The sequence below is a fragment of the Lipotes vexillifer genome, unplaced genomic scaffold, assembly GCF_000442215.2.
Source record: "Lipotes vexillifer unplaced genomic scaffold, Lipotes_vexillifer_v1.1 scaffold481, whole genome shotgun sequence".
Lineage (NCBI taxonomy): Eukaryota > Metazoa > Chordata > Mammalia > Artiodactyla > Lipotidae > Lipotes > Lipotes vexillifer.
This window is the reverse complement of record NW_006789873.1, coordinates 2197456-2209697: the sequence shown is the minus strand read 5'-3', so window position 1 is coordinate 2209697 and position 12242 is coordinate 2197456. Positions and strand designations below refer to the sequence as shown.

Sequence of the window (12242 nt, the reverse complement as noted above, 5' to 3'; positions counted from 1 at the left end):
GGAAGTCTATTCGTTTCCTTTTCTAATTTGGAGGATTTGCCTCCTATTTGGACCACTCTTGTACAGTTTATCTTTTTTCAAGTTGTTAGTAACTTTTCCTTTTTTCCCCCTTAGGGCATCCTGTGCTTATTGTCATTTCCCTACCTTCGGTGCTGTCTTCTGTTTTGTGGATGCAAGAACTTCTCAAATATTTCTGAGGATTTTCAGATTTTTAGGTTCTGTTCTTTGAATTAGCTATTTCCTTGAGATTCAACTTTTCATTATATCTTAGGCTTTTTTGGTTACATTGCAGGCTTTCCGCAAATGACTTCTAGCCGCGCATTTATATGAAAAGATGAGGCAATGGCAAGACAGGCCGGCAAGTCTGTGTGCGCGAGGCGAGCTGGTCGCTTTGCTCTAGGGCGGCTGAACTGGTGGGTGGAGGTCAGCCATCCTGCTGGGCACCCCCCAATGCCACAGAGTTAGTTGCTCTAAATATGTACCTGCAGGCGCACGTTGAGAATCACTGAAGCCACGACGTAGAAGTAGGGGAAGTTCACGCGCAGCCGCCAGGCCAGGTCGAAGAAGGTGATCAGCGTGCGCGTGAGCCCCTTGCAGAAGGCGCCGTACGAGCCGCGGGCCGCAGCCGAGCGAGACAGCCGCACCGCCAGGCCCGACAGGGCCGCCGCCGCCGCCGCCGCCGCCATCGGTCTGGTTTGGCCTCCCGCCGGCTCCGCGGACTGAGGGACGCACGCGGGGGGATCGGCGAGGGAGGTGGATCGCGCGGCCGCAGATGCGAGCTGCGCTGCACGGAGGGCAGTGGTCTTTTTTTTTTTTTTTTAATTTTTTAATTTTAACGGGAGCAAAACGAAACTTGCTCAAAACGTTAGAAATGTTCCTTCATAAGCACGATCTTGAGCAGCTTCGAAGCGTGAACGCGTTTCCTGTTCCCTCAAATCCCTTTAGGAATTTTTTCAATCCTCAATTGTGAGCTAGTACAAATACACCAAACCCACTAATTTAACTTTAAGATGTGTGCATTCTGTCTTACTCCTTCAAGCGTCTTATTTTTGCTTTTGCTTTACATCTGTAGTATTCTGCTAATGGGAAAAGTTATACAAACAAGTTTTTAGAGATTGTCAGCAGCACAATGAGAACAATGGAAAGCAAATTCCCTGCTTAGCTTCCCAATTCCCCACCCCTCCCCCGCCTTGAACTGAGGTTACGTTTCCTGTATGTACTTCCAGATGTGATGTGTTGATACAGTGCTCTTACCATGTCAATAATGTACAACTATCTCACTCCCTTTGACGACGGATTATTACACCAATACATATGTTGACTAATAATGTTCAATAATTCATTTAACAAATCCCCTGTTGATGGACGCTCTGAATGTTTCCAGTTTTTCTTATGCCAAAAATTGTTGCAGTGAGCATCACTGTACACATGGATTTGCAAGTGGCAGAAGAGCATAAATAACATGATCCCATCTTCATTTATAAAAAACAATCACATAAGCATATACATTTAGTGTTTGAGGTCAAAAAGTTTTACTAATACATGTGGTTAATCAAAGAAGTTTAGAGATGAGGGCTCTATTCAACACTGAGTGTTAATCTTGGAATTTTTTTTCCTCAACATCATAGACAATAATTACATCTCATTATTCTTCTAATTTGCTTTTATTTATCAGAGAAGCTGAGCAACTTTTCTAAATTTCTTAATTTTTATTATTGTTTTACTCATTGCTTATAAAACATTAAAACTTAAGTATGTATTATGAGAAAAGTAAAGTTCCTAGGATCATAACCCCCCGAAAAAAAGACTATTAACAGCTTGGTATATGTTTTAATCAATTATCTACATATTTAATAAGGCATATATACATATTTCACACACAAATCGTAAAACAAAAATGAAACCGTACTAACACACTGTCCTGACAGTTGTTTTTAAAAATAATGATATATCTTGCTTATCTTTCCATATTGATTCCTTTATTTATTTGGTTGGGCCGGCGGGCTCCTTAGTTGTGGCATGCGAACTGTTAGTTGCAGCATGCATGTGGGATCTAGTTCCCTGACCAGGGATCGAACCTGGGCTCCCTGCATTGTCTTAACCACTGCACCACCAAGGAAGTCCCTCCGTATTGATTGCTTATGATCAATAATACGGTGTATTATTCGTTATGGTTGGCCAGTACTTAACTGAAGGATATTTGGATGGTTTCAAATTTTTCACGATCATAAACAGTGTTGAGATTAACATCCTTGCATGCATATCTTTGTACATGTCTCTGATATTTCCCTGGGATACATTCCTAAAGGTGGAATTCTTGTATCAAAAGGTTTTCACCTGTTTAATGATTTTGATACATACTGTCAAACTGTCTTTCACACAGCTTGTACTAAGGTATCCATGAACATCCTCAACTTTTGTAATAATGAGCATCGACGTTCTTTTAAATCTTGGACATTCTAATAGGGTGAAAATGCTATCTCATTTTAATTCGCATATTTTGTTTACTAGCGAGGTTAGACATTATTCATGTGTGCAGCTTTCATTGCACATTTGTATATAAGGAACTAGTCTTTCAAACGATTTGCAGTCTTGGGTTTCCCTGGTGGCACAGTGGTTGAGAATCTGCCTGCCAATGCAGGGGACACGGGTTCGAGCCCTGGTCTGGGAAGATCCCACATGCCGCAGAGCAACTAGGCCCGTGAGCCACAACTACTGAGCCTGCGTGTCTGGAGCCTGTGCTCCGCAACAAGAGAGGCCGCGATAGTGAGAGGCCTGCGCACCGCGATGAAGAGTGGCCCCCGCTCGCCGCAACTAGAGAAAGCCCTACGCACAGAAATGAAGACTCAACACAGCCAAAAATAAATTAATTAATTAATTAATTTAAAAAAAAGATTTGCAGTCTTATAGAAAACAAATTTATGGTTTCCAGAGGGGAAAGGAGGGGGAGGGATAAATTAGGAGTTTGGGATTAACAGATACACATTACTGTATATAAAAGAGACAAACAAAAAAGACCTGTGTAGCACAGGGAACTATATTCAGTATCTTGTAATAACCTACAATGGAAAAGAATCTGAAAAACTATATATATATATATATATATATATATATATGTATATCTGATCACTTTGCTGTACACCTGAGACTAACACAATATTCTAAATCAACTATACTTCAATTGAATATATATATATATATATATATATATGTATATGTAAACATTTGGACAAGCTAAAAAAAGATTTGAAGTCTTAATTTTAATCAGTATTTCCAATTTCCGTGTAAAAAATGCTGTACCAATTTCCACTCCCTCAGGCAGTGTATGAGGCTGTCCATTTCTCCACACCCTCACCCATATTATTATGATGTATTATTTTATTATCTCTAATCTAAAAGCAAAGCAAATAATTATTCTAATTATTTTAATTTGCTTATATTTGATTACAGTTGAGTCTGAATATTATGTTCATTGGTCATTTATAGTGGCATCAAAAGGAAGGAGGGCGCCGCAGACTGGATGACTGACTGGAAGGCAGAGGGAGGGCTTTCAACTAATATGCAGACTAAAGGGTCCTAGAGATCCCGGGGCAGTGGCAACAGCGGGGAAGAGGCAAGTTAAGCAACTTTCCCCTCTCTTCCCCTCTGTCTCCTTGCCCTTCAGGCTGCCCAGGCTCTGGTCCCTTTGATCATTTTTATATTAAAATTTTTGCAGGGCTTCCTTGGTGGTGCAGTGGTTGAGAATCTGCCTGCCGATGCAGGGAACACGGGTTCGAGCCCCGGTCCGGGAAGATCCCACATGCCGCGGAGCGGCTGGGCCCGTGAGCCATGGCCGCTGAGCCTGCGCGTCTGGAGCCTTTGCTCCGCAACGGAGAGGCCACAACAGTGAGAGGCCCGCGTACCGCAAAAAAAAAGAAAAAAAAAATTTTGCCTAAGGCAGGCAGAACAGCACAAGTAGCCAGAAAATGATGAAATCTGAACCCCAGCTTTAGGAGAGACCTAGAGTACACAAAACAGCCTCAGGTAGTGCATTAAACAAAGGAATTAATTCTTCCTTCTCCCTCACACCAGACATCACGAATATAAAATAGTTGTAATAGGCCACAGTTATTGTTTTTGGGAAATTGTACAATCTTTTAGCTCTTCTTTCCCACAGTAGAGCACATATACCTTGATTCTTCTGTCTGAATCACCCACTCTTAGTATGTATGGGAGGAATATAACATTTTTAACTGCAATATTGGTCCAGAGATAATAGATTTAACTTTAATGAGAGGCTTTTGAGTAGAAGACACTGAATGGAACAAAGGTGTTTACCTCTCCAAAACAAAATAAAACAAAACAAAACAAAATAAATAGAAAAAATTATAAAGCAATGCAAGGTAAATTCATTCATAAAATTAGTGGAAGGGGTGAGGGTAGTGGCCCAATGTGTCTGATAAACTCCTGGAGTGAATACAGATTGGCTCAAACTGAAAAAGAAATCTCAGACAAAGGTTGCAGCAGAAGCAGAGCTACTTTGGGGGAAGAAGACGAGGTATGGAGAGTGGACATGGGAGGATGAGGTAAAAGGAAAAGATTAGATTAAAAGTTATTTGAAAAATGGCTGAATAAGTTGGGCTCTACTTCCACCATCTTCCCCTCCTCCATCACCAGTGGAGGATTTTATCTCCTGGATGCAAATGAACAGCGTTTCTCTAAAGAAATTGAGTGATCTGCCTGCAAAGGGCTACGGCTCCAGAATGGGGGGAGGAGGATTGGTGCCTGTGGCAGAGTAAAAATCGCCACAAATGTTTCTCTTCCCCGAATCCATAACTTTGTATTGACATTGCAGATCTGTCAAGAGGTGATCTGTTTCATTTTTCTTGAAGCTACCTTCTAACTTGCTTTGGTCAATGGGACATTGGCAAAAATAGAGCAGACAAAAGCTAGAAAAGTGCTTATGCATTGGGACCTGGCCTCTTGCTACTCTTGTAAACCTGCTGCCACCAGACTGGATGATGAGACACATGACCCAGTTATCCCTGTATCCCCAAATGGTAGCCAACCAACCCCTAGAAATAGTGTCACCAAGACTGCTAGCAGCAGCTGATGACAGACACATGAGAGTCCAGCTGACACAAGCAGAATAGTTCAGCTGAGCCCAGCCCGAGTTGCCAACCCCCAACAATTGTCCATTAAATAAATGGTGGTTGTTTTAAGGCTCTAAGTTTTGAGTGATTTGATCTTTGGTGGTAATTACTTGAATCATGGGGCCCCTAGGACTGAAAGAGAAGCATGACCCATTTAACCAAAAGAATTCTGGCAAACAGAAAGTTGGGTCACCATGATAGAGTGTCACAGCCCCTCAGGTTGTATATCCAGGGTCCCTAGGATGAAGGGGAGACTGGGAGCCTTGAGGAAGGGTGCTATGGTAACACTGGAATTATGTACTGTAAATCTTCCTAGTTACCCCCCAAAGGACCCACAGCAGTTTCCCAAGGTAACTGTGCAGAGGAGAGATAAAAATCCTCACACTCTCCAGGGATTATTAGACAACGGCTCTGAGCTAGCACTCATCCTGGGGATTCAGGGCACCACTGGTGCCCACAGTCAGAGTGAGAGCTAATGAATGTCAAGCGATAAATGGAGCTTTGGCCTAAATCCAGCTCATGGTGGGCCAGGAAGGTGTGCAAACCCACTCTCTGGTAATGTCCCTAGTTCCTGGGTTTAAAGTTGTAACAGGTAAAACCAGCAACTGGCAAAACACCCCAATTGGCTCCCTGACCTGTGGAGAAAGAATTTTTCTGTTAGGAAGAGCCAGGTTGAAACCTGGAACTTATCCTCCTTTCCAATTTTGTAGCAGTAACACCCAACATGAATACAGCACTTGTTACATGCCAGATACTCTTCCAAGCACTTTACATACATTAGCACATTATTCCTCAAAACAGCACTACAAGGTAGGTGCTATCTTTTGTTTTGTTTTGTTTTTTACATATTATTATGTTTTTATAATTTGTTTTTTTATCGAAGTATAGTTGATTTACAATATCGTGTTAGTTTCAAAGTAGGTACTATTATTGTACACATTTTACAGAAAAGGAAATTAAGGCACTGAAAGCTTAAGTAGCTTGCCCAAGGTCACCAGTTAATAACTGGTAAACTGGAACTTAAACCAGAAGTGGGCTCCAGAGTCCATGCTCTTAACCATTATATTGTCAAAATAGTAAACCAAAACCAATATTGCAGGCATGGGGGACTCACAGAAATTAGGGCCACCATCAAGATTTTAAAATTCCATGGTAGTGAACCCTATCACATCCCTGTTTGATGTACCTGTTTGGCTAGTGAAGAATACAGAGGGCTCTTGAAATGGAAATGATATATGTGGATTGGCCTTGAACAGGTTCTGAAGGCACAAGTAAGGTACATGAGCAGTGGCTCACACTTCCAGTGTGCCTACACCTGCCACACTGGCTTCCCTTTGCCAATCCGCACTTACGGTTTCATGGGGACCGTTATGGACTAAATTGTGCCCCTCCCAAATTCATATGCTGAGGTCCTAACCCCCAGTAGCACAGAATGTGACTGTATTCGGAGACAAGGCCTTTAAACAGGTAATTGAGGTTACACGAGGTCATTGAGGTGGGCCCTAATCCAACATGACTGGTGTTCTTATAAGAAGAGGAGATCGGGACACAAATAGGCCCAGAGGGAAGACCATGTGAAGACACATTGAGAAGATGGCAGAGGAGAGGCCTTCAGAAGAAACCAGCTCTGCTGATACCCCGATCTCTGACTTGTAGCCTCCAGAACTGTAAGGAAATAAATTTCTGTTGTTAAGGCCACCCAGTCTGTGGTACTTTGTTATGACAGCCCTAGCAAACTAATATAGGGGACCTCTTTATATCCAGTTGTATTAGTCAGGGTTCTCCAGAGAAACAGAACCAATAGGATATATGTAGATCTATATAAGAGAAGACTTACTATAGGAATTTGCTCACACAGTTATGGAGGCTGAGAAGTTCCACAGTCTGCTGTCAGTTAGTTGGAGAACCAGGAAAGGCAGTGGCAGAATTCAGTCCAAATCCAAAGGCCTGAGAACCAGGGGCGCTGGTGTAAATCCTGGAGTCCGAAGGCTAGGAACCAGCAGCTTCATCGAATGCTTGAGGGCAGGAAAAGATGGATGTCCCAGCCCAAGAAGAGAGATAATTCTCCCTTTGCCTTTTTGCTCCTTTTGGGCCCTCAAGGGATTGGCTGATGCCCACCCACATTGGTGAGGGTGGATGTCTTTACTCAGTCAGGAATCTATTGAAGTAAAGCTTTGCATGACATAAGGGCATTAGCCGGAAGCATATTGCTGTGGCATCCCAGCCCCACACCGGAGCAGCCCAGAAAGACAGTGAAAAAGTAAAATCTTCCCTGAGAACATAATTTCAAGTGGTATATCTGGTTGTTCAGTTTGCTTGGAAGGAGAAATTGCCTAAGGTATGGCTCTACACTGTCTGATGTTCAGGAACTTGGAAAGAAAAAAATCTGTAGTATTGGTGACAAGAAGGTTTGGGAGAAGTCATATGTGGTCTAGGAATGGCCACAGAGTATGAATACATTTGTGTTCCATATAAATGCCCAACAGAGGGCATCAACTGTGATGAAGGCTCTCAATAATCATGTGAACAAGATGACTTACCTAAGAATGCCAGCCAGCCCCACTCTGAAGCTTGCTCAGGGGACCATGTGCGAAGTGGCCATGGTTGCAGGGACAGAGGCTCTGCATAGGCTCAATTACATGGATGTCCCTTCACCAAGGCTGATGTAGCTATCAGAACTGTTGAATGTCCAGCCCTGACCTGCCAATAGCGGAGGCCAAGAACAAATTTCCAATACGCACCATTTCCTTGGGGTGGGAGGGGGCTCCAACAAGCCATCTGGTGGCAGGTTGATTGCATTGGACCCCTTCCATCATGGAAGGGATGGGAGTATGGACTTGCCTTTTCTGACTACAACACTGCAGCCAGAACCACTTTCATGGGCATACTCACAATTATGATAGCCCCCACACACTGCTAAGGAACTCATTTTACAGCAAAAGGCAAGAAAGAGCTAAACAGAATTCACACTGGTCATACCTTATCCTCCATCATCTAGAATGGTGAATTGCCTATTCAGCATCCATTTGCAAGTATTTTCTTCACGTCCCCTTGATTTTGGCCTCTGCTGATTTAAAGGTCTGATTATTAGTGTACCGGAAGAAACAACAATGATTCCATGGAAGAGATTGTTGAGACCACAACCTAGCCATTTGAGTTACATGCGTCACTGGTCCAACAGGCAAAATATGGGTTTGATTGGTGTGATTGATCCTGATAATCAAGGGGGTGTTTGGTTGCTCTTACACAATGCAGGCTGGAAGAATTAAGTCTGAGACTCTGGGGCTCCTCTTAACACTGCCCTATTCAGTGGTCAAAGTTGATGAAAGATTACAGCAACATCACATAGGCAGGACCACTGAGGACTCAAACCTCTCAGTAATGAAGCTTTACCTCAGCCTGCCAGGCAAAGAGAACTTGATAGCTGAGAAATTGGCTGAGGGCAAGAGAAAATGGAATGAGTAATGGAAGAAAGAAGTTACAAATACCAACTATGGCTTTGTGACTAGTTTCAGGAACAAAATGGAAGTAGCTGTTCATATTTTCTTTTTTCCTTATTTTTGGGTGTGTGTGTGTGTGCGTGTTGTGGGTATTACGTGATTATGGTGAACTTAAAGAGGAATGAACATGGGTCAACAATCCTAAATTTAGAGCTGGGTGTGGTAACTTGTAAGACTTTGGGCATCCTCTTTTGGGGAGAAGTTGAGTGTGATTTGTTTTGTACAAGGCGTATGGGAATGGAAAATCTTATTGTTGCTGTCGTTGTTATTTAGAACTTCAAGTGTGGAAAAAGATTGAATAGACACTCATCATTATTTAAATCTAATCTGTTACTGAAAATATGTTGGATACTGCATTTTTGGATAGCAGAAGCCTATCTTTTATTAATTTAAGTGGGGAAAGTAATGTTTCTTAGCTCACCCAAACCAATTTTCCCAAATGTTACTAAAAGACTCTTTAAAAGTCTATATAATCCACCAAAGTTTTCTGTGTAATATGAAGCATTTATAACCCAACTATCTAGCTATTTGATATTTAAGGAACTCACTAGTTTATATGTTTGTGTGCAGTATGTGATGGATGATGCCATAAAGTACAGGATATGAATTACACTCCGTTCCACATTGCAGGAAACACATTCTGTAATACAAAGAGAATCAAATCTTATGCTTGCATTTTATCTATTTTACTTTTTAAATGATTACACTATAATGTTACAGTAATCAAACAGTGTGGTATTGAAGAAGAGATAAATACACACATCAATGGAACAGAAGAGAGCCCAGAAATAGACCTACACACATACGGCTAACTGACTTTTACAAAGATGAAAAAGCAATTCAGTGCAGAAAGGACAACCTTTCAACAAATATGTTGAAACAATTGAACATCAATAGGCAAAAAAAAAGAAAAATTGAATCTTGACTTAAAAATAATACTTTATTAAAAAATTAATCCAAACTAGATGATAAATCTAAATGTAAAACATAAAAGTATAAAAAATTTTAGAAGAAAGCCCAGGAAAAAAATCTGTGACCTGGGATTAGGCAAAGAGTGATTAAGCATGACACAAAAGCACAATCCAAAAATAAATGGATGAATTGGACTTTATCAAAATTTAAAATTTGTGTTCTTTAAAAGTCACTGTTAAGGAAATGAAAAGATGAGGTACTGTCAAGAATTTGATAGGATATGAGATTTTACCATACTTAGAAGATAAAAAGTTAACCTGTTACAGTTTCGTGGATATTGGCAAGAGACTCCTGGGTTTGAGACAGATGGCCTTATTACTCCTGGAAAAAGTCACGCCCCCTAAGTCCCACGGAGGTGATGCAAAGGCTCTGTCATGGATGTTGGGACACGCAGGGGGCTACATTACAGGAGAGGGACAGTGGGCTTGGGGGATTCATTGCTTTTATAACAAGTGGAGACAAGCCCTCTCTGTCTAGGGGAAGATGTCACCTCATTCCTCAAGGCTGTTTGCAGTGATGAAAACACAATCACAAGAAATGGCCAGGTAAAGGGCAGTCAGGGTTTTCCAGTCTTGGCATGCCCATCAGAAAAATGTGCAAGGGCACTAGTGGCCCATGGTGGTCCTCTCTCGCAACATTCCACCCTGCAGCCCAACACATTCTTGGCCAAATTTGAATTTTTGCATGAGTATGCCACTCTAATCTGACCCAGAGAGTCTGGGATCAAATCTGTTGAATTTGTCTCATAAACTATTTTCAAAAGAACTCCAAGCTGCAGGATGAGACCACCTTGCAGCAGTGACCCCATCCACCCCTCCCAGAGTCCCGGTCTCATCCAACTCTGAATAAGTCCTAGCAGGGAACACTAGGTCTTCTTTTAGACAGTAAGAATAGAGTCTCAGTCCAGACGATTATCCATAACAGCCCACAAACGGGAGTTTAGACATCGTGATGATCTTTGATATCATTGCCAATAATTATAAGGGGGAATAGATGGTCCATAAAGCAGTCTCTATTCCCAATGGAGAGGGTCCGTGGCTCATTTTCTCCCACATACAAACATATAAAACCCGAAGGGGAACAGTTCAGGATTTGTTGTCACCTTTACATTGGTTTGCTTACGCCACGTGGGCAGTGTCACCAAGTATTTGCAGCCTCAATCTTCATACATGGCATAACCCAAGGCCACTTGAATGTCAAGAGAAACATATGGATTGGAGTTAGATTGAAACAACATTGTACAGGATCATGTGTTTATACATGTTCACTTTCAGGCGCTGCCACTGATGGCATCAGGAATAACAAAATAGTTCTAGACCTGTCATAACCACGTGAGTTTTTCTGAATTCATAGCACATGGAAGGGGATTACAAAATTCAGCAGCAGGTCAGACTGCCAGTGCAGCTGCTGCCTGACTCAAGTGACAATGCTAGCTAGATCCAGGAGTCAAAGACAACATTAACTGCCCTCCCTCCATCCTTGTACCTCCCAAGGTTTAAGGTGTTCTCTCCCAAAGTGCAACATGATCGGCGTGTCCCATCCCAATACCTATAACTTCACCTTTTCTCCAATCACTCCCTTGCTTGTATCCAGACCTTTCATCCTGGTCATTGCACAGGAGGCAGTCAAGAGATCTCTTTCTGGGGATAGCTGCATTCAGTGACCAAACTGCCCCACTAAGGTGTGTGGACCAAGCAGAAGTAGAGTCAGAAGTCGTTCCAATGCTTAACAATAGCAGATACTAATGGATGGTAGGGTGTGTGGAATGTTCATCAAATACTTTGACTATTGGCCCATTACTTGGTAACATTTGAGAGAAAAAAAAAAAAGGATGCCCAATTTGTCATGCTGCAAATGGGCTGGAGAACTGAAAACATGACACAGGTAAGACTCACAAAAGCCGTATGGTATGGTTGGAGTCAGCTGATCAGACTGAAACAGCAACACATCAACTTAAAAAGTATCAAAAGTGCTGAGACCGTTGGTAGCACTGAGGCGGACAGTCAAAGGTCTGAGGTAGGCAATCTGTCAGGAGGGAGCAGGGTCGATGCCCCATGCCTTGGGGCCGCCATTGTTGCAAGACAAACAGGCCACCTTTTGGCAAGAGTCACAAGTCTGGTACATAGTAGTGGTTTCTGCATCAGAAGCAGAGTCCTTTAGTTTGTGCCCAGTCCCCGACGCCAGATGTGTTACCATGTCTGATGGCATTCTGGCAGTGCAGGCTTGATCAGCTGCTTGATTTTATTTAGTTGGTCTCTTCAAAGAACAGACTTTTACCGTGGGCATCCCTGTGAGTGACCCAGGCAGTCCCATCAACACCCACAGTTTGTGTTTCCACAGTTTACGACCCCCAAAAGAGGGGGTAGTCTGAAGTCTTTCAACTGACAGATCCAATGGTCAGGCCATTGGCAACAGCCCCAGAGTCAGTAAAAGTATAACAAGTTTCATCAAGGGAAGGGTTGACCAGATTTATGAGAACAGCCTTGAATTCTGCCCATTGAGCACAAGTGTGATAACACCGCAGTCAGGGCTGTTGATTTGGAGGAATTCTGACGTCATCTATACCATAGAAACTTTGGGCATCAGAGGATAAAGGTACTCACAGCAAATGCTGCACCCCTCCCCACCCTCACCCCCC

General features: G+C 42.5%; 1 protein-coding gene across 1 annotated transcript in view; it reads right to left on the bottom strand.

Annotated features, from left to right (window-relative positions):
- Window positions 1-470: 470 nt before the first annotated feature.
- The window catches only part of LOC103069305 (uncharacterized protein MGC39606-like), a 24288-nt gene continuing 12516 nt past the window's right edge, over window positions 471-12242 (bottom strand). Inside the window, exon 2 of the mRNA XM_007462912.1 lies at window positions 471-719. Within this exon, the coding sequence (XP_007462974.1) occupies window positions 471-719 (249 nt within the window). The remainder of the gene's footprint in view (window positions 720-12242) is intronic.